The sequence below is a fragment of the Poecile atricapillus genome, chromosome 3 (genome assembly GCF_030490865.1).
Source record: "Poecile atricapillus isolate bPoeAtr1 chromosome 3, bPoeAtr1.hap1, whole genome shotgun sequence".
In the NCBI taxonomy this organism is placed as follows: Eukaryota; Metazoa; Chordata; class Aves; order Passeriformes; family Paridae; genus Poecile; species Poecile atricapillus.
Window position 1 is genome coordinate 78,178,870 of NC_081251.1, and position 25,719 is coordinate 78,204,588.

Here is a 25,719-nt window from a genome sequence, read left to right on the forward strand (position 1 = left end):
CCAGGTGGAGGGGAGAAGGAACAACAGGGCTAAGCTACCACATATAAATTACACAGTAAGGGCAAGGCCTGCAACTGCAGCCAGAGTAGAACCATGAGTTGAAGGTTTCATACTGGGTGATTAGACAGGGGTTCAAGCCAAGGCTTAGCTGGAGACTCCCTGGGACAAACTGCTGCACTTACAGTGGCTGCTTTTATAGGAGGAACAGAATTATTGAGCAATGATGCCATGGAAATACCTATGGCAAGAGGTGTAGGTGAGAGTACCATGTAGCTTCTAGTAGTACCAGGCAGACAGAGGCAGGCTTAGCTGCCACCAGCTGAACTGGCTACAGCTACACAATTCATGAGTTCCAGTTCCTCTTAGACTTGGGGTGGAGATAATTTATTAGGCTTTTCAGCATTAAAACCTGACAGGCAGTATAAAAACTTTTTAGCGTATTTAAAAACACTGTTTCTTTAAAACACTGTTTCTTTAAAAGCTCCGATTCTTTAAAAATACCCAGTGTGGCTGAGAGTTAAGGAGGTAAGGGCTTAAAGAAAAAATCTAAAGTTCTTGTCACACCTTCTTTAGGTCGTTTTGCACTAGATCCTGCAGGAGTCTTGAGCTTGTTCTTTGCCTTGGCAGGAGACCTGGAAGCCACAGGCTTTGCATTGGGAGCTGCTTCTGGAGCCATGGGAGGGCTGGGCTCCAGGAAAGAGCTTTGCAGCTCCAGGGCAAAGTGGTAGTCCATGTGCTCTGGGAACTCCCACACCAGCACAAGCTGGCCACACTTCTCACAGCGCTGCTGGTCCCCTGGAGAGGCAGGAGGCAGCAGGGTGAGCTCAGAAGAGGGTGGCAAATTCTGCTCATTTCCCTCCATAGCTGGTTGTAATTTCAGAAGGGTCCTGGAGCTGGGTGGAGTTGAGGGTGTTTGTGTAGCATCTGATGGCAACTTCTCCCGGGGAAGACTCTTGCATGGAGAAGTAGGGCTGGCATCACTGGGACTCTGCTTCACAGAGGACTCCAGGTCACACTGCACAGAGGCAAGTCCAACAGGCAAGCCAACAGCAGCTCTCTCTTGGTGCTCTGGGGAGCTGGGAACAGCTGGCTCTGCAGCGGCAGCACTGGGCAAGCTGGTTGCTGCCGCTGCCTTTTGGAAGAATGACTCAATAGCACTAGCTGGCTTCTGCCGAAGCTCTTTGCTTGGGCTCCTGAAGAATTTGACCCCAGCCCTCCCACAAGACGTGGCATTTTGGCTGGTGGTGGCAGTGCCATCAGGCTGGGTATCACCCGTCAGGAAGGTGGCAATGCCTGTAGAGAGGGTGACAGGCTCCGAGAACTTGCTTGCTGAGAGTTGCACTGAAATCAGTGGTGGAGACCTGCAAAGGACGGACCAACATCAGCTCAGACACCAGCCTGGAAAGCAACAAATCTTTTGAAGTAAGACTCTAAACAACGCAAAACATTCACAGACAGGGGAACTGTAGTATCTGGCAAGGGATGGGAGAGATGTTTGCTCTGACAAAGTTAATATTGCTACCTCCAGAACAGATATAGCAGGCCATGCTGGGTAAAGCAAACCCCTCTTTCCAAAGCAGCAATTCCCAAAGGAAGGGCATTGGAGCAGGAGCAGCCAACTGCCAGCCTGGACTTTCAGTCCACTATAGACTAAAGCTGCTGTGAGATAAGAGAGCCCTAAGGGAGCAGCAGCCTTGTCGGAGTTTAACAGACAGGACCTTTTTGCCTTCACTGCAGAGCAGAAGGAAGGAAGGAAGGAAATACTGAAGACAGGAGTTGTGCACTGATTTTTCTTCCTGCCCCAATGGCTTCCTTACAAAAAGCTTTGTCCTTAGGGTAGGACAAGGCTTAGCTAACTTCTTCAGCCCAGCAGGGCCTGGACAGCCTCACTCCAGCTGGAAAAACCCCAGCCAGTAGCAATCCTCAGCTCCAAGTACAGAAGTCTCTCACCAGATGTGGGGCTCAGAAGAGGCCAGGCCGTCCTACCGCTAGGTCACTGCACTCTACCGTGAGGGTGCTGGGAATCACTTTTCCTGCCACTCAAATTAACTCAAGTTCCTTTCCAATAGGTCTCTGCCTCCCACATCAGAACCAGTCCTGACAGAGGTGACCCACTTTTTCCCACACTCACCATGCTGCCTGGTGAGCCCCAGCCACGTTGCAGTTTTGGATGAGGGCGAAGGCGTCATTGCACATTTTCTGTGCGTCATAGCGGGACAGCGCACACAGACGTGACAGGCGGGTGTCCCCTTGCTGGCGGATCACCACCATCAGCTGCCGGGCCACACGGTGGTTCTGCCGGGAGAGCAGAGCTGTGCTTCCAGCGACTCCTGCAGGAAGGGGCAGGAACAGCCGAGGGACTGTTCCCTGCTGAGCCCTCCCCAGCCCCCCACCCCCCTGCCATCTCCCGGTGGCGGGGTGGGACAACATGTCCTGCCTGGTGTGATTGCCAAGGGATGGGATACACAACAAGTGCTTGTACAGCTGTGCCACACATCCCACACTGGGAAGCAGCTAGTCCAGCAGAAGAAGGAAGGTGCAGTGGCTTTCAAATCCCTGCATCCTAAAGCACGGGACAAGGATTGTTCTTAACCCTGCAGTGTTCTGGGTGAAAGCCATCCTGCCTGGCCATGCTCCCACACACCTCTTTACTTGGGACACCTCAACACACAGGCACATATCTGTGGGTCAGCAGATTTCTTCCCCTCCCACATACCACCCTCAGCTTCCTGCAAACCACTCATGGTGCAAATGCACTATGTGCCTCCTTGGGTCCCTGTGCCTCCTCTCCTTACCTGGCTCCTGTCCTTGTTCAGTCTGGATTCCAGCTCCAAGGCCAGCTGCAGGAGCCAGTGCTGCACCTGGACAAAGCAAGGGTAACAGACAGGTTGGGCCTCTGCTCACAGCAGTACCACAATACAAGAGCAATGCTCTGCACACTGGGAAATGCTGGTGGGGGAATCAGACTGGAGTGGACAGAGTATTGTAAGGCTCCCTATCTGTAGCAGACCTTGAGAAATCAGTCCAGCTAAGATTCCACACTGCATACAAGCCCTGCAGTGTTACTACTAGACTTTGCCAGGTAATCTAGGTTCCCTGTCCTGGATTTCTCTTTCCATCTTCCTACAACTCAGTGGGAACCTCACCCCAGCTAACAGCTAAAGTGCATCCTGCTTCTTTCTTTGGGCTAGTTACCTTCCTTCTAGCAACCATGCTCTTGAAGCTTGGCACTGTGAATAACTTTCAAACAGCACAGGCCCAGTTTTGCTTAAGAAAATTACAACTAGGATGGACGTCTTTGTGCAGGAGTTTGCCAATGCGTATCTGTCAACAGGAACTTCCAGAGCTCAAACCACCTTCTCCCACTGAGCCTCTATTATGCAGAAAAGCAGCAGTTTCACAAGCTAGTCTCAGTTTCTAGTATTCTTATCTTCTCCAGTGTGAAAGCAAGGCCTTATGTTAGATGTAGGCTTCTCCTACCGCCTTCTGTGTGGCCAAGGCTGACTTCCCAGGGAAGTTCTTGCTGCAGCCAATAGACTGGGGCAGGTACCGGTTTTTCACAGGTTCCTCTTCAATTCCTCTGCACAAGTCATAGAGCCAGGACCTGAAAGCCACAGGGAAAGCATGAGGGTAAGGCAGCTACAGACAGGCAGGCATCACTGGGCAGCACATCAGTCTCCTGCTGAACCCTGCATTCAACTCAGTTGTCAGCTGTCTCTCGTCCCCAGCACTACAGTTGCAGCCACAGCTGAGCAGGCGAGATTCCTTCAGGCCACAACTGCCTGTCAGCACAACTCCTCCACCTCCTCCTCAAGTGGCAACAGTTCACCAGTCTGCAGGGCAGTCCAACCGCTGTTCTGGGCCCAGAAGTTGTGCTTCAGGCTCCAGCCCAGCCTTGTAATTTCCTCTGTGATGAGTCTGTCAAGACTGTTCTCTTCCCAGCCTGCAGAGAATTAGCCCTTTGACCCCATTCTTGGATGCTGTAGAGGAAGACTGAGGCACTGGCTGACAAGCAAATTATCCTGGGGAGGGTGCCTGGGAGCAGGCAAGACTGGAAACCTGCTGTGAGCCCAACAGATCAATGCTTCCCAAAGATGTCAATGAAGTTCTACCTTCCAACCTTCCTAATCACAGCAGAACAACCTAAAAGGTTCTGTGACTGAAAGGAACTCTTCATTCCTGCCAAGAGCCAAGTTGTGGTGAGTGGTTCATCATTACCCAGTTTTGTCTCCAAAATGTGTCTGGAGCTCAGTCTCACTGAACTGTGTCAGCTCCCCGATGTACTCTACTCCCAGGATGTCTGTGATAGCAGTGCCAAGCTTGCCTCCCAGGTTACGGCTAAGGCACAGGAACAAAGAGGAGAAAACACAAATGAAGCATCATGTGGAGACTGACAAGTCTCATTGCAGCAGCTATTCCTAGATGAGGACAGCTGAAAGCTGCTAGGAACTAGCAGGACCAAAGGAACACTTAGCACATAACAGCTCTTCTGCTCATAGTAAAAAGACACATAAAAGTTGATGAAGGAACTGCTCCTTGGGTCCCCCAATTTTAGTGCTTCACTCTGAGCTCTAGCTGATCCCAAACCATGCTCTGAAGAATGCCTCACATACAGCTTCCTTCTTCCTACACAGATAGGACCCTTTCCCACACACATCCCTCTCCATCCCTTGCAAGAGACAGAAAGCAGAGAACAGCAGCACAGGTCTGTAGAGCAGGATTAGGGATCCATTCCTCTGGAGCCGCAGTGCTGATAACACTTCCCTACGCCAGGAAAAGCACTTGTGCACAGTGCAGATGCTCAAAAGCAAACCACATCTGTTATCTGTGAGCACATCTGTCACTCACACTGGGAAATAGCTATGGCCCACAGCTGCTTCTGGCATATACTTGTGCACCCCAGCAGTCATCCTGAACATAGCCTTACCCTGGGAAAGAATGCCCACAGTTTGCTAGCAGGCTTTTGGATTGTGGTCCCTTCACCAGCAGGGCTGCAGCTTCCCAAGCACACTCCCCTGAACTGTCACGCACAGCTGTGAGGGATCACTGGCAGGGTTCCCTCTATTCATTAGGAGCATTGACAAGCAGTTACTGTGGAGCTGAGAACCTCTGCTGGCTTCTGCCAGCTGCTATCAGTGAGCATCAAATTGCTGTGCTGAGGTGGCCAGGAGCAGCCCCAGGCTGTGCTAAAGCAGCAGCTCCCTGGTACTTACATGCTGCTGACGGGCAGCTGGCTGAAGAGCTGCGGCACAAACCGTGCAGACACCAGTGTCTGGCGGTTGGGCTTGTTCAACCCACAGGCCAGTTTTGCCAGTGTCTGTAAAACAGAAAAGGGTGGAAACTCTTATTATACACCAAGTACTGGCCTAATGTGACTCTACCTAACAGCTTGCGCTGCATCACCTCTAAGAGCTGCCTTTGGAATAGTTGCTAGGAATGCACCCAGCACCACTGCTTGCTCTTAGGCAGTATCCACCTCAGGATTCGACATGCACTAGCTGGGTACTCTGAAAGCAAAGCTGCTTCCAGGCTTTAGTTCTGTGAATTGCTGGACTCTTACTCCAGGCAGAAAAAGGTCCATCATCTGTTGTGAGTGCTATAGTTTTGCATCAGGCAAACACGTTAGAGCTTCCACAGCATGCCCATAGTCTTCTCCAGGCTACGTCTCTCACTATGTCTTTTCCCTTCATTTTCTGTGTTTGTCTTGCTTTTTCTCAGCGTCACTATTTTAATCTTCTCTCTGTGAGGTCTTTCTAGACAGCACTTTTGCATAGTGCTGCAAAAGGAAACCTTTAAAATGCAGAATTGCTAGCCTGGAAGGCATGTTCTCCTATACAGCTTCCCTTTCCACTCTAAGCTACCACAGGGTCAAAAATACACAGACCAGTTTGAAGTACGTTTAGCTGGGTGTTTGAGGTTTTATTGAACAACTAACAACTTCCTCTTTGACTGCTTTGCCACACATCCTGTAACTAAGCAAAATTTCTTGCCTGCCTATTGAGCTATGACCCTTATTAACAGTCCATTTTACAGGCTTACATACACTTGAACTCATTTCTAGACAAAGTAGATTCCTTTTCAGATGTCCAATCACTGTTTTTCTTGTCTGGCTGGAGACTTCCAAGTTTACCCACCTCATAAAGTAATGTGCTGCAAGCCAAACCAATCACTGAGACTTCATACAGAGAGATCATTTAATTTTTCTGACACTTTCTGTAAACTGCACATGCTGAAACAGGATTTGGTATTTCTATAATAGCACTTATATTACTGACTCATCCTGCTGCTTGTCCACAACTCCAGGCTACTTCCAGACTTACTGTGACTTAGCCAAAATCGTGCCGGTTGTTTTTTATGAACCACAAAAACAGTCAGCATAAGAGGAGCATAAGAAGCACTGTTTGGTGATTTCAGACCGATTCTAAGCTTTTTCAAACTCAGAATTTTCAACTCTAGTTTCATCTCAGAACTTCCACAGCCCAGGTCCTGAGCCCCATATGTGAAACACCTGAATTCATACAGCTGTTCACTCTCTGTTTGCTCCAGTGAAAATACTTGCTTTTAGCAGACCTCAGACAGATCCTCCCAGGATCCCACTCTAAACATCCAAATTTGAGTGCAACTCACTGAACAAAATCATTATGGGAAACAGTACTATTTCCTTCAGCTAGATGCATGCCCTTCAGACAACTTCAGTCATGTTGTCTGCTACAGTGTCATCATCAGGTTATTCAGCTCAGGGTGAGGAGCGTTAGAAATCTTAAGGTTGACACCTCACAACTGTAGTCTTTACTGCACATTTGGCCACTTGTGCTGTCAAAGAGGGCCCATAAATGAATTTGGCATGAGTGGTTCTTGAGAAAAACATGCTATTATCCTCCAGGTGCTTCCAAATTTATTGGCCTCATTCATCACCGGGGTTCCTGGTGTACTCTAGCAAGGTACTTCATTGAGAAAAGCAGTTCCTTGGGAGAGTTTTCTGTAGAAAAAACACAAGTATAAAGCAGATAATCTTCACCTTGAGTTTCAGGCAACAGTCACTGTAGCCAATTTTACTGACAAATTCCCAGCTACTCAGAGGCAGAAGAACACCAGATTGGGGCACTGAGGTGAGCTGGGTTGCTTTTTGTCTTTCTGGTGAGTCAGTGTTTACCCTGCTGGCCGTGGGGATTTGGGTGTTGCTCAGCCAGCTGCTGAGAGCAGCCACAGTAGCACTTGGTGCATGACAGCAGCTGCAGAAACAAACGGACTTTGATGCTGCAGCTACAGAGGGTTTCCTGCTGGGTGAAAGGCGGGCTGATTTACTGAAAGCATCCCTTTTATTCTTCAGAAAAGGTTGGTACCCACCGAAGTCAACTGGCTGTAGAAGCACAGCACAGTGTTCTGCACTGTAGTGATCTCTGCACTGTGCTTGCTGCTACAGATACACAGTTCTTCAGGGATATTCTACAGGGATACCACAGTACATCACAATGTCCTTACTCTCTCAAAAAAAGGTAAAAATGCTGGCATAGGAAATGGAAACTGGGAGAAGCTGCTAGGAATATCACAGAAGTTCTCTTACTCTTGATTAAATAGAGCAAAAAGACAAATTGAACATACCTTCCACTGAAAACTTCTACACCATTTGACCTTACTCAGCTAGCTCATTTCTACCTCACAGTCTACTCTAGTTTCAAACTGAGCCAGTGCAGAACAAGTTCCAGTCCCTGTGTACAGCTGGCAGTAGTACCAGCTGTTTCTGCAGCAGTCTAAGATGAAAGATATCTTCCTTGAACTCCAAAGCATTTATTTAGTCTTCATTTTCTTTTATTTTTTCTTTTTTTTTTTAAGTCAGAGCCTGCCTTTATAAAGTCATACCTGTATAAATAAGCCCCTCTTCTGCAGAACAAAAAGGATGCTCTCAGTAAATCAGCCCGCCTTTCACCCAGCAGGAAACCCTCTGTAGCTGCAGCATCAAAGTCCGTTTGTTTCTGCAGCTGCTGTCATGCACCAAGTGCTACTGTGGCTGCTCTCAGCAGCTGGCTGAGCAACACCCAAATCCCCACGGCCAGCAGGGTAAACACTGACTCACCAGAAAGACAAAAAGCAACCCAGCTCACCTCAGTGCCCCAATCTGGTGTTCTTCTGCCTCTGAGTAGCTGGGAATTTGTCAGTAAAATTGGCTACAGTGACTGTTGCCTGAAACTCAAGGTGAAGATTATCTGCTTTATACTTGTGTTTTTTCTACAGAAAGCACTTCTGGAAGACTTAAGCCCCTTTTTCTCCTAGTGAACTCACTCATTAAGTACCAGGAATCCAGGCAGTAAATCAGTGGATTGCTGACTGCCCAGCCCACAGTTCTGAGGAAACAACTCCTCCCATTTCCAGATATCTTATAATTTCTCAGAAGGTGTGATCACACATGGTGGCATTCCCAAGTTGGTTCGTCTTCTACGGAGACTTGTAAGTATAGGAGAACATCTACAGCATGTTCTGACTCTGCTACCCAGAAGAAATCAGGCTGATGTGTTATGCACGTACCTTGTTGTGTGAGATGCCAGCTGAACACCTGAATCCGGTAGCTGCTTCCACTGCCACCCTAATTTCTTCCACAATTACTGCACCCATGGTCAGCTGCAGGTCAGGACAATCAGGGTTATCAAAAGACAGTGATGCCAGCCACTCGTTCAAACCACGTTGCCGCAGCTCCTCTAGAAAAGGGACATAAAAGGGATCACAAGGGGACATAATACGGCACTTCTTGCTGAGCCCAGCAGCATCAGCTAGTCCGAGCCAGGCTTCTGTAAGCGCATTCCAACCACAGGGAGGAAACGCAGGCACCTTAAAAGCCCCTCACTGCGGAAAGCACAGGCCCCATTTCCCACGCTCTCGATTCGGGGGAGACAAAGCAGGCGGAGCGGATCCTTCCCGGGGGGCGGGGGTCGGTGCGTACCCTTCCCGCCGGGATCAGCTCGGTGCGCGCCCTTCCCGCCGGGATCGGGGCCGGGCTCTCCGGGCAGTCCCTGCACAAAGGTGCTGGGCAGCAGCGCGGCCGGCAGGGGGCGCCCGCGCAGCTCGCGCAGCCGGTGGCGCGCGCTGCCCGTCAGGTCCAGGTACGCCTCGTCGATGCTCGCGCGCTCGATGGCGGCGAAGCGCGACAGCACCTGCATCACCTCCGCGCTGGCCTCCCGGTACCTGCCGGGCGGCGGGAACGGGCTCAGCCGCCGCCCCGCGCCACCAGGGAGGCCCGCGCCGCCGCCACCCCCGGCCCCTGCTCTCACCGCGTGAGGTCCGCCTTGCCCCGCGCCTGCGGCACCCGGGCCAGCGCCAGCTCGGGGCACAGCGCCCGCGCCTCCGATGCCCACATCCCGCGGGACACGCCGAAGGCGCGCGCCTCGTAGCTCACCGCGATGATCCTGCCAAGACACGGAGGTGAAGTGCAGGGCGGGCCCGGCCCAACGGGGAACGGGGTGGGACGAGGAGCCGGGATCGCCAAGCCGGCTCGCCTACCTACCCGCCGCCTTGCCACTCGGTGTACTGCACCACGGCGCAAGGGCGGCCACGCAGCTGAGGGTCGAGGCGCTGCTCCACCTGCATGAAGAAGCAGTCCATGTCTACCAGGGCCACCACACGCTCCCGGCCCCGCGACATCCCGCCGCCACCGACTCCCGCCCGACTGAGTGAATGATTGAACAACCGCCCGCTCGGTGGGGCGGAGAGCCCCGCCTTGGCCGCCGTTTTGCGGCACCCGTACTTTCCGCGTGGGGCACGCCGGGAGTCGTAGTTCTCCGGGACGCGGTGGGGCGTGCGCGTGTCCCCGCCGCGACGGTGCGCGGCGCCCGCGTTCTCCCCGTGTCCCCGTGCCCTATAAGGCGCATGCGCGGAGCTGCGCCCCGGCCGCCCCGCTCGTCCCTCCCGTGGGTGGCCGGTGGCGCGCGCCCGCCGCCGCCGCCATGTCCGCCGAGCAGGTGAGCGGCCTCTGCGAGCAGCTGGTGAAGGCGGTGACCGTCATCATGGACCCGGCGTCCACGCAGCGGTACCGCCTGGAGGCCCTCAAGGTACCGCCCGACCGGGAAAGGAGGGGAGAGAGGAACGGAGGGAGGGAGGGCGCCGGGCTCCGGCCACGCGGGCGCCCCGTCCGCACAGCCCCGGGGCGAGCGAGAGCCTGGCGGGCCGGTCCTGGGCGTCCCCTGAGGTGCTGGGAGCCGTCAGCAGGCGGCGGGGGTCGGGCAGCCGCGTGTCCCCCGGCGTGCTCCGCAGGGATGGGGCTGCCACCTCCTGCCCCGCTGTGTAACTGCGTGTACATGTCCCGGCCCTCGCTCCCCTAGTTCTGCGAGGAGTTCAAGGAAAAGTGCCCCATCTGCGTGCCCTGCGGGCTGAAGCTGGCGGAGAAGACGCAGACGGCCATCGTCCGGCACTTCGGCCTGCAGATCCTGGAGCATGTGGTCAAGTAAGTCAGCTCGTCCCGTGCCGCCGAGCCGGGGAAGGGTCCCGGCCTGCCGCCACCCAGCGCTGGCGTGGGATCTGTGCCCATTCTGGCACCTCCCGCCCCAGGGAGGTACTTTCAGGACGCAGGGAGTTTGTTCTACAGCAGAGGATAGTTTCAGTCCTGCTCTGGCTTTTTTTCTGTAAAAGAAGAGGAGGAGAGAATTGCTTTCGGGCAGGTTGGGAAGGTGAATTCACTGAGCTGTAAGACACGTTGACATCACAAAATGAAAATAAGCACACTGGGTTACCAGTAGGTCTTTGGAGTGTTCTGTCATTGGCCTCCTGCTAACAAAGAGGCTTTGTATTAGTTCTGAGATTCCTTTCTCTGCCGCCTCTACAGACCTGATGCTTTGTGCTTCTGCTGCTGCTGCTTCTGGTGTCTGTTGACCTCGGTGGGGCACGCCCATTTGCCAGCAGCAGTTTTAACTCAGTTTTAACTTTTAACCTATTTATTAAGGGATTGGGTGCTGGCAGAGGCAGGGAGCTGTAGTGTTTCTAGTTTAGGTAAAGAAGCAGTGGTTCCTTGAGAATCAAGTCAAGAGATCCTTACAAATGTTTTGACTTGCTTTCCTTTTCTCTTGTTTGTTTACTTTTACCAGATACCGCTGGAACAATATGCCTCGCCTAGAAAAAGTTTATCTAAAGAACAATGTTATGGGCCTCATATCCAGTGTAAGTACCTGCTGCCCCAGGCTGTTCTCTGAAATGTGAGAGCAAAAGTGAAGAGTACTCCAGTTAATTAGCACAGAGGATCTGAATTCAGCTTTGCATTTCATCGCTTTTTTACTTCGCATTTCTGGTTGTTTCAGTGCTTTTCTCTATTTTGTCAGATGAATAGCCGTGCTACCTCACATGGCAGGAAGTTGTGAGGCTTGTATAACGTATATAAGGTACTTTTTGTTTTCTTAGGAGGAAATTCAGTAGCTATGGATGTTCTTGTTCTTTGCAAAAATACTAAAGCCATTATCTTAGTCGTGTTTTCTCTGTTGTTGTGATTGCTCTTGTGACCAGGTGACCTTCTTTTGAGGAGAATCCTTCTGGTTCCCAGAGTTTATTAGCTATGGATGCTTGGGAGCATAGGAGTGTCATCTAAGGTAGCTGCAATGAAGAGCTGCCCAATGTGTTTTGTTTTGGTTTTAGTTTCTGTGGTTTAGAATGTTTGCAAACTCTTGTCTTTCCCAGGTCAGAGTTATAAATCCTTGATGCTTGACGTTTAGTGTAACTGTCTCCTTTCTCTCACAGGGAACTCAAAGTATCCTGGAGGAAGAGAGTCACATTAAGGATGTGCTATCTCGCATTGTGGTGGAGATGATCAAGCGGGAATGGCCTCAGCACTGGCCTGACATGCTTAAGGAGCTGGATACCCTTTCCAAGCAAGGGGTATGAAACATAGCTGTCTGGTCTCTTGCTTGCTCTTAGTATGGGGTTCAGTCTTCCATCATCCTATGGAAAATCTAACTCACTCATGGTCAAGTGAGACAGGTTGGTGATGGAGTCAAAAATCCCTGTAAGATTAAGCAATCCTGAGATGACTTTAGTAGAGAGAAGACCATCAAAGTGTGACCTATGTCTTCATGCATGCTTGCTTTCTCTCCACATCTTTGAGCTAGTCTCTAGAGATTTTAATGTTTGGACTGTGCTGATAGAGTGTATTTCACTTTGGGATATCAGGAAACTCAGACAGAACTGGTGATGTTCATCCTCCTACGTTTGGCAGAGGATGTGGTGACTTTTCAAACTCTACCCACCCAGCGGCGACGAGATATCCAGCAAACCCTCACCCAGAACATGGAAAAGATCTTCAGCTTCCTACTAAATGCCCTGCAGCAGAATGTCAACAAGTACAGACTCATGGTAAGAGTCTCCTTCCCTTGGGTTTAGTCTGTGCTGGAGGCATTTAGGAACTGGGATACAGCAGCTTGTTGGGGAAGCAAGTGCCGAAATTGAAATCTGTTGCCGACGCTCTGAGGTAGGGATCTGCTGTGGCCTGGGAAGCTGGTGCTAGTCAGAGAGACTGAATACACAAGGCTGATAGTGTTAGTGTTGGTACTTAGATTTTGCTAGTGTAAATGGCTTGAGTGGGTGCATGCTTCATCCATACTGTTGGAATGTGTGCTGGCACCAGTGGCACAGCTTAGCAAAATGAAGGTGTGGTTGTGGCAGAAACAGGTAATTTGGGGTGGTTTATTTAACACACAGTGATTAAGAAATGCCATCCAGGAATCGTGTCTACTCTCTCACGCTGCAGTGCTACGTTTGAGGTGATGCACCAAAATGCATGACTTTCTGATGTCTCAACATGCTTCTGGGCCTCTGTTCCTTTTCTCCAAGAGCTCAAGTCAGGAAGTCCTTTCTTTGCGAAGTTGTAGTGAAGAATGCTCTTTATTTTTGTATAAACAGACTTCTTTCCTGAGTTCTTACTTAGAATCAGAAATGGTCAGTCACAATGGATGGCAGAGGGGAGTCTACCCCAATCTATTCCTATGAAAAGGAAGTAGATTTGAGAGTGAAGCACAGTCAAGAAACCAAACGAAACAAATTGCTTAGTCATATCTCACATTCTTTTCTTTCACTAATTAAAATCCAGAGTTGCACTAAATGTGAACTGGGAAGCAATGAAAAACCCTTTTTCTACCTGACTTCTGTACACCTTCCTGATGTACTGTCAGGCTGAGCAACCCCCCTGTAGAGCAGACTGTTTTCTGTGCAGTTCATGGTGGTGGGAGGGTGACCCTTGTGTGTTTTGTAGTCTGGTTGGAATGCATTTCCAGGTAAGGTTTGCACTGCAATGCTTGAGACTCTGAAGTGTGGCTGCTTCTGCTAACAGTGGAATCTTTCTGATTGGCAAGGTTGGAGCACCCCAGGAACAAGAAGTCCTCACTACTCCACAGGTTAGCAGATCTTTGGGCTGTTTGTGCACACGGTCATTTCTGAGGGGTGGATGTTCACCTGTCTGCACACAGACTGGGGGAGATGATGGACAGGTCCCCAAGACTGTATAATGTGCTGTGCTTATAAATATGGTGGATTAATAGATAAACATAATTTATAAGGTGGGTCATATATTAACTGTTTGGGACTCAAGCTGATTAAATTAAAAGTCACTGTGATGAATAGTCCCACCCAAAACCTTGCAGTAGAAAGAAATGCTTGTGGTGTCTTTGCATCTGAAAAACAAATCAAACTTGCGTATCTGAGGGACTTGTTTGCATTAGGCAAAAAGATGGTACATGCGGTGAGTGTACTGTTGTTGTTCAATGTCCTAGGCCTGGGAGTCAGGCTGTAAGTTGTTGCTCCAGCTCTCTCCAGCTGCCTGACCATGCACAAATCACCCTTTCAGACCTGAATATTAAAGCATCTTTTCAGAGTCTGGCTTTTGGGTGTAAGATGCTCTTAAGAGGTCAAAAGTTTCTTTTATGAAAACTTCCAGGAAGTACCAAAATGCCTTTCCTTCTTGTCCCCTGTGTCTTCCCGGTGCCTGCAGACTGGAGCATTACCTTTTGGATGAGAAGGGAATTGTGGCTTAACTTGGCAGTTCAGAGTCCTGTTGTCTTACCTGGCTGGGGGCTGCAGAGGTGACTTTGTTGGCTGGAGCAATATCCTGAGTAGAAGACTGTGATGCAGCCTCTTTTTGAGCTGTGTCTTTGAGGACAAGCCTGTCCAGCAATGGCTGGGTGGAAACGTGTGCTGTAGCTGTTCACTTACCCTCTCTTGTTTTCTTTTTCAGAAGACTGATTTGGCTCAGGAACCAAAGGTGAGTGGAGCTATATGGGAGTTATCTCATTAGGAATTCTCAAGAGGAAGGTTACTTAGATTAGGCTTTTCCCAGGCTTTCAAGTCTGTTGCTTGCAGTTTCATGCAGATGGATTTGTTCACTTTTAGTACAAACCCCTTGAAAAGAGACAAGTGAGGAGTGGCAGCAGAAGGGTCCAAATATCTCAGTTTCTCAGGGGGGTTCTTGGTACTGTTATTTCAGGGAATGGGTGGCTTTACATGGGAATCTGTGTTTTTCTCTGGCTCTGACCTTGTTCCTCCTCTCTTTTCACAGGCCCAGGCAAACTGTCGTGTGGGGATAGCGGCACTCAACACTTTGGCTGGCTACATTGACTGGGTAGCCCTAAGCCATATTACAGCAGACAACTGCAAGCTCTTGGAGATGTTGTGTCTGCTCCTAAATGAGCCTGAACTCCAAGTTGGAGCAGCAGAGTGTCTCCTGATTGCTGTCAGCAGGAAAGTGAGTTCTTCCTCCCTGGCTCTTCTGGTTCCTTTTTATTTTTCTCCTGTTCTATATAATTTTTCAGACTGAACAATGATATCTTTGCCCTTTTATCTGAGAACCAAAATTCAAATTTAGCTGATTCTGTTAATGATTTTTGTTGTGAATGTCATGACAACACAATACATAGAGCAACCATTGGAACCCTTTCAAAATTCTGTGCTCACTTCTCCTTGCAGTTTGAACTTGGAGGTTCTCACTGACCTTCTATCCCCCACTTCCTAGAACTGTGAAGTGGAAAATAATGTTATCAGCTGTGTCACCTGGCAGCTCAGAGAAATGACGCCAGGATCTAAACAGGTGATTTGACCCATTTGTTCACAAGCAGCTGAGTGTCAAGGCTGAGTGTTTATCAGTTGCCTGTAAGTAACTAGCCAGTCTTCTGTGAATAAAAGATAATGTCTCAGGGTCAGTTTTGCCCTTTGAAGTTCCTATGGTGGGATTGCTTGGAGACATTTTTTTAGATTGGATACCTTGGAATTATGGCAAGCTTTTACTTAAATCATATGTGGACTGGAAGCCTCTCCCCAGATGGAAAGAAAACTCTGATTCTCCTAATTTTGCTTGCAGATGGAAATAAATATTTTATGTAGATGGGAATAAATAGTTCTGTTCTAATTGAGGCATGTGGTGTGTTTTGTGCGTAGGGTAAGCTGGAGGATCGGAAGCCTCTGATGGTCTTGTTTGGAGATGTTGCCATGCACTGCATCCTCTCTGCTGCCCAGTGAGTACCATGGTGCTGCTGTGATTTCATACAAAACTGCATACAAATGGCTCTGTAGGTGCAAAAGATACTGCTGCTTAGAAAAAGGAAGCAGGGACTGGATAGGAGAGAGCAAAACCACTATTTCTTTTGCAAAATCTGGAAAACCAGGATTTGGTGGATTTTTTTTTCAAAACCCGCAATTGAAAGAGAAAGAGGTGTAAATATCACAGCTTCCCTGGGTTTCTGTTTTAGCCTGAAACTGATCAGGAGGAGGGACTCTTTCAAAGAGGCAATTTCAGAGGTTTTAGATGCCAATAAAGCAGTACTTCTTGATAATAGCAAAGAAAATCCCACTGCAATAAAATCAAATTGCTCTAGTCCTCTTTTTATCTACAAGATAGACAGCAGTGTGCCAATCACCTACAGCGTGAGTAACTGTGATCCTGTTTTTCCCCCTTCCCTCGTTCCCAGGACAGCAGATGGAGAAGGCCTGGTGGAGAAGCACTATGTTTTCTTGAAGAGACTTTGCCAAGTTTTGTGTGCATTGGGCAGCCAGCTATGTGCGTTGCTAGTAAGTCTTTATCAATACCAGCAGCAACCCTGGTAGGGCTAGTTTTTAGGGCTGGGGCTTGAGGCAACCCTGATCTAAGGTAGGACCAGGGTTCTCTCTGCACATTTGGCAGCTGTAGGGTTCTCTCCATGCATTTCCAAAAGGCAGAAATGGCTCTGCTGTTAAGTGGGTTAACTGTATCCTGCCAAGTCATAGGAATGTAGACTGGAGGGACCCTGACTGATGCCAGGGCTTTGCTGTCATCAAGAACCATTTCCTATAACCTCTGTAAAATGCTGAGCTTCACTGAAAATTGGTCAGGTTTTTAGCTGACTACTGCTACAGAAAATCTAGTCCAGGAAATTACTCATCTATTGGAAGCCTTTTAAATTTCCCAGTAAAAATAACTCAGAGAGGATACCTGTCTGTTCTTCTACCAAGACTCTCTCAAGCTGAAGGAAGAAACGGGTTTTGTTCCTGCTGTTCATCTTTGTAATGCTTTGTGTCAAGGTTGAAATGAAATGCAAATTCATACTGTTTGTGCCATGCTGGTGCTGAATTCCCACTCCCTCCATTCAGCTCAGTGCTCCTACAGTAAAGAGGACAGGCTTGTTGAGAGATGCTGTTTGTGGGGAGATTGAAGCAACCAACCTGTAAAAGTGATAGAGCAAAGTAAAGTCTCATAAGGAGGGAAAGAAAAAACCAAAAACAACCTTTGAGACGTCATCGCTAGAAAGAGTGGACAGCATACAGGGTGCATTACTACTTGCAGTGACTCCCCTTGCTGTTGGACAGTCAGAGCTGTTAATCATAATGAAGTAATGAGATGGAGCTTGCTAATTCAGATTCACTTGGGAGAGGCAGCACTGAGCTGTACAGTTTCAGGGATGTTGAGGGTACCAGGTCATGTTACAGTTTCTGAGAAGCAGCAAAACTTGAATTCATGGTTCTGAGCAAAACTTAATTTCATGACAAACTTCCAAGAAGGTTACTGGTCATGGATACCCGTATGTTAAATACACAAAATGTTTGGAAAAATTGGGTGAAATTATCTTTGTGTATTTCTTGTGAAAATCTTCAGTTTGAATTGCACTACTTTGGTACTGCTGTGTGGGGTTGACCCAACAGGAGTAAAGTTGTGACTTGCGGCAACAGTAGTGGTTGTGAATTTGGTTTTAATGGAACTCCACTATGTGAGAAGTCACCCTTTACTCTTGTATGAGGGTGGTGGTGTCTCCAGCACCTCCAGGCTGGTCAACAGAACTTGATGCTCCTTGGGCTATACTGGTTTCAGAAAAAAATCAGTTGTTCAGTGTTTCTGTCTCTGCTCCTTTACAGTCTATGGCCTTGGATGTAGTGCTCCTGCTTTACCCTGAAACATACCATTTGTGAGCCCAGCCTGCCATAAAGTTAGTATTTTGTCTGAAATACTTCATGTTCCTCATAGGGCTCAGATTGTGATGTGGAAACGCCAGCCAACTTTGGAAAATACCTTGAGTCATTTTTAGCCTTCACAACCCATCCCAGCCAGGTATGTAAAGGACTCAAGTCCTTTAGTATGAAAGTTTCAAATGTGTTTGTGTGTGTGAATGCATAATTGAGCTAGCCTGTAGAAAACAAAACTTCAGCTGCTAAATATTGCTCTCTAGGCTCTCCATTTCAGCTGAAAGCCTGTAAGGCAGAGTGTTTTCTACTCCATTACTACCCCATCAGGAGCAGTTCCTGACACAGAGAACTGAGTAGAAAATTGAGAATTTGACACCATCCCTATTATTAGAGATTTTTTGCTTTCTGGGATTTTGGGTTGTGCCATCAAGGTGCCTTGGCCTCAACTTAATAGTCAGTATAATTTGCTGTTGGTTTCTGATAGCAGCACTTAATGTTAGCAGTGGAAATTCCAGCACTGAAATCCTCCTGCTTCTCTCTTTTCTCTCTCCTTCCCCCAGTTTCTGCGGTCTTCCACCCAGATCACATGGGGAGCTCTTTTCCGGCATGAAGTTCTGTCTCACGACCCTTTGTTGCTGGCTGTTGTTCCCAAGTATCTCCGTGCATCAATGACCAACCTGGTGAAGGTATGTGAAAATCACAGTTGTGAGAAGGGGCCTGGTGAGCGTGGCCTGTGGGTCATGGAGGAAGAAACTACATTTTTGTTGTGTTGTGGCCAGACATGATCTCCAGGCTGCTGAGCACACAGTTGTATCTTACTCCTTGCCTCCAGCCTTCATCTCCTTGAAGCTGGTGTTAGCTGTGATGGGTGACTTCTCTTTGTTCCTCACCTTTTCCACTTTGTCACCAGGTGGGCTTTCCTTCCAAAGCAGACAGTCCCAGCTGTGAATACTCCCGTTTTGATTTTGATAGTGATGAGGACTTCAATGCCTTCTTCAACTGTAAGTTGCCATGACCCTCTGTGCATTCTGTTCTCTGTGCCTTTCTTCCTGCTTTTAGTCACTGGCTGAGCTTGGAGCCTACCAAATTGGCTTGGCAGCTTCCATTTGTTTCTCAACTTCTTAAGTCTCGATCTTTGAGTAAATTAAGTTAGGATTTTCCTGGGGCAGCTCATATATTTCATTTTATATTAAATTAAATATTATTTAATTTAATATAAAATGTTATTTGTTATTTGTTATTGTTGTTTTGCTGGCTGGTCAGATAGATGGCCTAATAGCATCCTGGTGTGAAAGCAAGTATGTCTTTTGGTCACCTAGAGAAGGAAATCAAACAGCCTCAATTCATGCTCAGGTTAGGAAAGGAAGGCAGCTTACAAAATACTTTAGATGCCATTCCAGAAAGAAAATCTGTCTTGGCCCTGGTAGGAAGCTTCTGGTTTAGTACCTATGTAAAGAATATTTTAGCAGAACAAGGGCATGATATTTTAGTAAAAGTCTGTTTGCACAAGCCAGCTTTTAATCCAGGCAACAGTATTAAAGGCAGTGTCCTTGAAACTCTCCTGGAGCAGCGAGAATAAAGAAAAACAATGGCATTGTGTATTGGGGAAAGAATGTAAAACAATATGCATTAACCAATAGTAGCTTGCTAAGCCCGCGGACCCTGTCGGACCCTATAAAGTGTGATAAAGATAGAAATAAACGACGTTCAACATACTTCTGTGAAGACTCAGTGAATAGTCTGAGCGGTTTGCCAATATACCAATGGCTAGAGTTGAGCAATTAAAATAGGCAAATTTTATCGGGATCTTAAACCAGCGCTGGATATTAATGATTTTACTTTTTCTTTCATTTTGTATTTTTCTTCCCAAAGCTGAAGTTGGTTCTCACTGGCTGGTGTAGTTCAGTACTAACTTGGGTGGGAGAATACATTGAATAAATTACATAAATTTTTACTTTTTACATTTATATCTGAAGATTTTAAATGTTGCATTTTTTATTGCCTACTAGATAGTTTTACTTACTGTACTAAATCCATTTGAGTAGAAATGATAAAGTAGCTAAATGCACAAAGCCAGAATCTGAAATAGTTTTAGAGGGAGTTATATTGAAGACATTACATACATAAGAAATTATAATTAATTTGAAACACAAAATAAAATTACTTGGCAACACAATTTTATTAAACAATGGAAGTTGCATTTGTACAGTCAGCAGAGCTGATTCTTTTGTGTAGTCATGCACTGGAATATTTTGGAACAAGTGAAATTCCTGTTCTGTACTTTGTTTTTAGTATATTGAAATTTGAAATTGAAAACGGGGCAACTGGGTTTTGAGTTCAAATTTGTTTGTCATTAGTTGAATAATCTAGAAGAAGTACGTGTAGCTAAAGGAAGTGGTAGTTTCCTAATGCTAATAATTTTAATAATTTTATCTCAGTATCCCAAGATGCTCTGTAAGTGGCAAATGTTTATAATTTGAGGACTATTTTAAATTAAGAATAGAGGCTTAATTGTAGTAAATCTGGTTTAGCATTGATGCCTCCTCCTGGTTTGAAAAAATCTGAGAGCCAGACACAGTTAAGGGATAAGGGGTTTTTATCTTGGTGAAGTAAAAGGTGCCACATTACACCTTGGCAAAGTGTACCAATAAGAATCCTTATAAAATACCGAGGTAAAAACCCCTTATCCATTAATTGTGTCTGGCTCTCAGTTTTTAAGACCATGAGAAGACATCAGCATAGATTTTCATAATTCATACTGCATTTTAATTCTACTTTTTTAATCTTAGTCCATCATTTTTTAGTCCACTTAAATTACTTCAAAAATTGCCTATCCTGTTGTACCTGCTTTACTGTTTGTATATTTGTGCCCACTACACAAAGCCAGAGCAAAAGTCCTTAGTGCTCATAGGTCTGCAAAATTTGCAGCATCAGCTGGTATCTTGGTGTCTGATTTTTCCCTGCAGCTTTCCGAGCCCAGCAAGGAGAGGTGATGAGGATGGCTTGTCGTCTGGACCCTCTAACTGGCTTCCAAATGGCTGGTGAATGGCTGAAGTACCAACTCACAGCTCCTGTTGATACTGGACCCATGAACTGTAGGTTACCTGAAAAAAGTTAGGGATATGGGATTTGTTTTTTAATTAAAGCCAAGAAGAAATTTCTTGGCCTTTTTTTTGTTGATGTTGTTGCAGTTTTTTAAGTGGTAGCCAAGACTCCATGCAAGATTTTCAGGCTTTTAAGATTTTTACAAGTTAAAAGCAAAACCATGTCAAACCCATCCATTCCCTAATTTTTCCCTTCGGAGTCTACATGTGGAATAAGTAATGTAAAGCCCCTGGCTCCTCCTTTCCTCCCTCTAAATCTGTCTGCAGAACAGGTACAGCTGTCCCTCTGATACAATTTTACAATTGTTTGGGCCATTTTATCTTTGTAACATTGATTACTTTCCTTAGGGAAGTTATGCCTATCTGGAAAATCCCTTGTTACTCACTTTTGCTTTCCCTGCTGTGAAGGAAGGCTGCTTGGTGCTCTGCAAAGTCACACCGAGGGCAGTCTTGCCTGCAGTGCTTAGTCTGGGCATGTGGTCTCCCTTCTTTTCCCTTCTGTGATTTGTTCATATTGCTCTGCATAGTACCTCAAAGACTTATGTCTCAGGAGCCTTCAGTTGAGTGAAGCAAATCACACGGGATTACCTTAATTGCTCCCAGTTCATCCCTGCCTGTAGAGTGTGCTTAAAATACTTGTGAGTGCTAAGGTGCTGCAGCACAGGAACTTACCAGGCTGCTGCTGTGGAGCATGGTGAGAGCTCCAGTGTTCTCTTCCTTTCAGCTAAGACAGGCGAAGGTCTCTGCTCCATCTTCTCTCCATCCTTTGTGCAGTGGGATGCCATGACCTTCTTCTCAGAGAGCGTCATCAGCCAGATGTTTCGAACCATGGATAAAGATGTATGTGTATCCCATGCTCCTGTCTTCTCTCCTGGCTTCTTTTGGGTCAACACCAGTGGGTTTTTGCAGTTATATTATCCTTGAGCAGTTTGTTGTAACTGGTTATCTCATGCAAAACCCAGATTGTTTGGTGAGCCATTCTCGTGAGGAATAATAACCCTTCTTTTGATGACACCAAACTCATACTGGCAGGTCTTAATTTTGGACACTATGGGATGAGAAGTCACAGGAGAGTGCTCAGGTGACATGCTTTTACATAGTGCCTTGCTAGAGTAGAAGAGATTGCTTAAGGAAAAATTTATTGAGTTATTTAATTATCCTCTTAATAGATTTCCTTTAATTTATTTTTTTTTTAAACTTCTAACTAAATGAGAGGAACTTATGCCCACAGAGTAGGAGATCAGAAGCATTTATCTCTATCTTTTGTTCAACAACAGGCAAATCAGAAGGATCAGTTTGATGTAGACTGACTTGATTTTTTTATTAGATTAAGCTGCTCATGCACTCATCAGTCTAATCACAGTAGAATAATTATGTGGGTCAATACAGTTGGTTAAGCATGGAATCTGTTGGACGCTGTCAAGAGGAGAACTCGGAGACAGACTGAGAGAGGAAATTTGCCTTTCCCAGAAGGGTGCAAGCAATAATATGGGGACTAGAGACTGATGTCTCAAGACTGCCCTATCAGCAGTGGCGATGCTGCTGTCCTTTTTGTCTCAGCCTTTTTCCATGTTTTTGTAGGAAGTATACTACAGCTTGGAGTATTGAGTGTTGCCTCCCTTTTTCTTTCCTTCTTTCTTTTTTGCTACCTTTGTAGGAAATCCCAGTGAATGATGGCATAGATCTGCTGCAGCTTGTCCTTAATTTTGAAACAAAAGATCCTCTCATCCTGTCCTGTGTGCTCACCAACGTCTCTGCTCTGTTTCCATTTGTCACTTACCGACCAGAATACCTCCCGCAAGTACTTTCCAAGGTAGGTGCTTGCAGACCCTGCTAAAATCACATCAGCTTTTTGTGGTGCAAGGCTCTTGCACTAAACTACAGGAGTCAATCCTCTTGGTGTTGCTGTCAGGGAAGGACTATCCTTCATGGTAAAGATGGGAGAAACCGAGACTGAGGCTTGTCACAACAAGAGTAATGTCAATTAACCCAAATTTTGTAGTTCTTAGCCTTAAATCTTATTATTATGAGTGCATGCTCTGGCCATGTTTTATTTCAAGGTCTCACTGTATTGATGATTCAACTTTCAGCTTACTCAGGGGTTCTTCACTGACTTCAGTGAAATTGCACTAAAATTACCTGTTGCTTGAGCTCAAACGATGTGAGTGCTAAATATTAACAAATTATATGAGTTTTTTGATTTTTCTTTTCTTTCTCACAGCTGTTTGCTTCAGTTACCTTTGAAGTTGTAGAAGAAAGTAAGGTACGTCTGAATTATCTAATAATGAGCTATACCAGTTGGATCAAATCATATTCTAGTGGAGAGACCATCCTGGGTCTGAAGACTGCTGAAGTAGGCTTTGCAAGCATAGTTCTGCTCCTGAAAAAGCTGGGCAGTCTAGCTACTGCTGATCTCTACTAAGCTTTGGCTCACAAGCTTAGAATGCCATAGGTGTGCTCTAAGGCCAATACACTTAGTTCCCCAGTCAGTGCAGGCCTTCCTGAGAGTGAAATCCCTTCATTAGCTCTGGGTATTCTTTCAGTACTTGGTATACGTGGCTCTGAAGGATGCCTGTAAACCCACCAGTTACCTAAGGAATGCTTGGAGTCTTAAAATGGTCAGTAAGAGCAATGGCATCCTCACTCCTAAAGTACAGCTTGTTTGAACATGGACTTCTTGAGTTGACTACTGCTGCAGAGGAAATTTGATTGCTGCATGATTGTTTGGAGGGAGCAGGGGAGGCATGGAAATGTTTTTTTGATCTGTGCTCAACAGTGCAGAAAAATACTCATAATGAATTTGTCTCTTGAAGATACCCTGCATTTGGCTGAACTTTTGTTTTGTTGCATTGAAGTTTGTTGTGTCTGTCCAGGCTCCTAGAACTCGAGCAGTGAAGAATGTGAGAAGGCATGCATGCTCCTCAATCATAAAGATGTGCCGGGATTACCCTCAGCTTGTCCTGGTATGTAAATGCTGTTGTCATGAAGAATCTTGCCTCAGTTTCAGTTGGATTTTGTGGGATTTTCAAATTCCTTGGCTGCAGTCTCTGCTTTCCTTGCAAGAAGCATTTCTGCTACACAAATGGCAAAGTGGTTCATTCCCTGTACCTCTTTCCTTCCCCACTGAAAAATTTTCTACCTGAGGAGCTGAATTGTAGATTGGTGGGTTAAATGTGAAAGGTATGAGGAGGAGGATACAAGCAGCACTGCATTGGTTTTATGGGAATGTTTGCTGAATGTCCTTGTTATCACCAGTGCTGGTCTCTTTTGATTCCTTAGCTGAAGACACTAGCATAGCTTATCACCAGATTTTCTTCTGTTACTTAACAGAATATAGGAGGAAAAGGAGAATATTTGATTTTTGGATGAGCTTGAGGAGATTAGAAGACAAATACATTTAAATTCTATGAGCTATGTTTTGTTTGTTTTGCTGAAGTAAACAGTCTCTGCATGCAGCATTCTTTAGATGTGTTTCTGTGGAGTGGGACCTAGGATTATGGGAGGAGCATAGGATATTGCTAGTTTAAACAAAGACATTTTTAAAGGATGTTAATTAAGGTAATTTGGAGGTTCCAGTCTGCATTCTGCAATTGATGCTAAGAACTAATGGGTTGGTTTTCATTCCACTTTATTGGTTGCTGACCTATAGCAGTCTCTTTCCCATGGCCAGCCAGACATCCTCACTAGGAGAGCCAAGGACCCAGAGTTGCACCAAAAGATGCTTTGCTGAAGGGGATGATTGCTAATGCTTGTACAAAATTATGGGTAGATGTGGTGACAACTGGAGAGAAGGAAAGGAAGAAATGCAAGAATTCCTGTGGCACTCATTGTAACCATATGAATTGTAACCACAAGCAAAGACATAGAAGAATCCTCAGTGCGGCAAAAGAAGCAAGGTGCTTTCTGTGAGCAAATAAAAGCACTGGAACTGATTTGAGGTGTGATACTGCTTCAAGGGATATAACTGCCTAGGGAGAGATTTCCTCTTCCTATTTCAGTCATTCTGGAGAGTTAAAGTAAAATGGATGCAAGATAATAATACAGGGGTGGGGAAGAATAGAAATTCTCTTAGACTGAGCATGAAGAGAAACTTGAGTGTGAGGAGGAGATGCCTATGCTGAGAAAAAGTAACAGACATGCTCCTCCAGCTGTACAGTACACCCCTTCTCTACCTCCCCCAGTGGCCCTCCTCTGTACCAAATGCATGATGCTTTTCCACTTGGATGTGTTTTCTAGCCAAACTTTGAGATGTTGTACAACCATGTGAAACAGCTGCTGTCAAATGAGCTACTTCTGACGCAGATGGAGAAGTGTGCTCTTATGGAGGCCCTTGTCCTCATCAGCAACCAGTTTAAGGACTATGAGCGACAGAAGGCCTTCCTGGAGGAGCTTATGGCTCCTGTGGCTGGCTTATGGCTCTCCCCAGAGATGCAGAGGTATGGGTTATTTTTCATTCTGTTGGTCATTTCTTCTCCAACTTTGAGCTGGAGATGTTGAGGAAGTAATGCCATGCCCAGTAAGGAACACAGAAGCCATTGGAAGGTGGTGGGTTGCCTCTTGACCTCCTGTGCTGGGGGCAGCCATTGTGATAATAGTTCTACAGTTCAGAAACTGCCAACAGACTAAATGCTGTTTGCTTAAAGTTTCTGGATAAGAGTTGCTTAAGGTAATAAAGGAACATTCCCCGGCATGCTCAAAGCATTTGCAGAAAATGAGAAATAAAAGACATCCTTGCTCATCCCCAGGAGAAGGCAGGAAGTTGAGTTCTTACTAAAGCTGAGATGTCATGTGGCTCTGGGTGGCTGGGCATGCACAAGCGTTTTCCCAGCAGGGCCATCTTCATAAGAGATTTGAATCTTTTAGATCTTAACAGCCCAAGAGAACTGATAATGTTTGAAGATTGTACATATCTCTGATGCTTTTAATCATGTTCCCACGTACAGGATGGAGTACTACCTAGCCTCTCTAGCCTGCTCTATATATGTTAGATGTTTATTGCCAGTGCAAAGCTCTGCTTAAAGTCCCTGGTAAAAACAATAATCCCATTGCTGTCTTTTGCTGCTGCCAGAGTCCTCTCAGATCCTGAAGCCTTTATATCCTACGTGGGTGCAGACAACAAAATTGCTGATCCAGTCTTGGAAGATCCTAGTGGCCTGAACCGGTCTAGAGTGAGTATCATTGCCAGGAGAGGTGTAATCACTGGTGAAAGGAGACCTGCCTCCTTCCA

At 46.5% G+C, this 25,719-nt stretch overlaps 2 protein-coding genes across 8 annotated transcripts in view; one reads left to right on the plus strand and one right to left on the minus strand.

Annotated features, from left to right (window-relative positions):
- Positions 1-429: 429 nt before the first annotated feature.
- POLH (DNA polymerase eta) lies at positions 430-9,860 on the minus strand. 3 transcript variants are annotated; one of them, XM_058835806.1, is made up of 10 exons: positions 9,737-9,860; positions 9,497-9,573; positions 8,936-9,398; positions 8,524-8,693; positions 5,214-5,317; positions 4,219-4,338; positions 3,481-3,604; positions 2,796-2,861; positions 2,132-2,295; positions 430-1,361 (listed from the first exon to the last, which is right to left on the minus strand). In XM_058835806.1, the coding sequence occupies exons 1-10, from the start codon at positions 9,858-9,860 to the stop codon at positions 518-520; spliced, it is 2,256 nt and encodes a 751-aa protein (XP_058691789.1). In that variant the 3' UTR covers positions 430-517. The 3 variants fall into 3 exon arrangements, with proteins under 3 accessions (XP_058691789.1, XP_058691790.1, XP_058691791.1); XM_058835807.1 differs by lacking the exon at positions 9,737-9,860 and having other exon boundaries at positions 8,936-9,177; positions 9,264-9,398; positions 9,497-9,720; XM_058835808.1 differs by lacking the exon at positions 8,936-9,398 and having other exon boundaries at positions 9,493-9,573.
- Positions 9,861-9,907: 47 nt separating this feature from the next.
- Positions 9,908-25,719, plus strand: part of XPO5 (exportin 5) — a 30,101-nt gene continuing 14,289 nt past the window's right edge. Inside the window, exons 1-20 of one of the 5 annotated variants that reach the window (XM_058835801.1) lie at positions 9,908-10,040; positions 10,311-10,432; positions 11,070-11,142; positions 11,713-11,850; positions 12,142-12,324; positions 13,320-13,361; positions 14,198-14,224; positions 14,519-14,704; positions 15,394-15,470; positions 15,924-16,023; positions 17,450-17,533; positions 17,949-18,074; positions 18,299-18,389; positions 20,355-20,483; positions 21,217-21,332; positions 22,150-22,305; positions 22,714-22,755; positions 23,348-23,455; positions 24,729-24,928; positions 25,561-25,660. In XM_058835801.1, coding sequence (XP_058691784.1) covers positions 9,936-10,040; positions 10,311-10,432; positions 11,070-11,142; positions 11,713-11,850; positions 12,142-12,324; positions 13,320-13,361; positions 14,198-14,224; positions 14,519-14,704; positions 15,394-15,470; positions 15,924-16,023; positions 17,450-17,533; positions 17,949-18,074; positions 18,299-18,389; positions 20,355-20,483; positions 21,217-21,332; positions 22,150-22,305; positions 22,714-22,755; positions 23,348-23,455; positions 24,729-24,928; positions 25,561-25,660 — 2,205 coding nt within the window. In that variant the 5' untranslated portion in view covers positions 9,908-9,935. Of the gene's footprint in view, positions 10,041-10,310; positions 10,433-11,069; positions 11,143-11,712; positions 11,851-12,141; positions 12,325-13,319; positions 13,362-14,197; positions 14,225-14,518; positions 14,705-15,393; positions 15,471-15,923; positions 16,024-17,449; positions 17,534-17,948; positions 18,075-18,298; positions 18,390-20,354; positions 20,484-21,216; positions 21,333-22,149; positions 22,306-22,713; positions 22,756-23,347; positions 23,456-24,728; positions 24,929-25,560; positions 25,661-25,719 lie in introns of those variants that run through there. The other 4 variants (XM_058835802.1, XM_058835803.1, XM_058835805.1 and 1 more) reach the window with 4 other exon arrangements.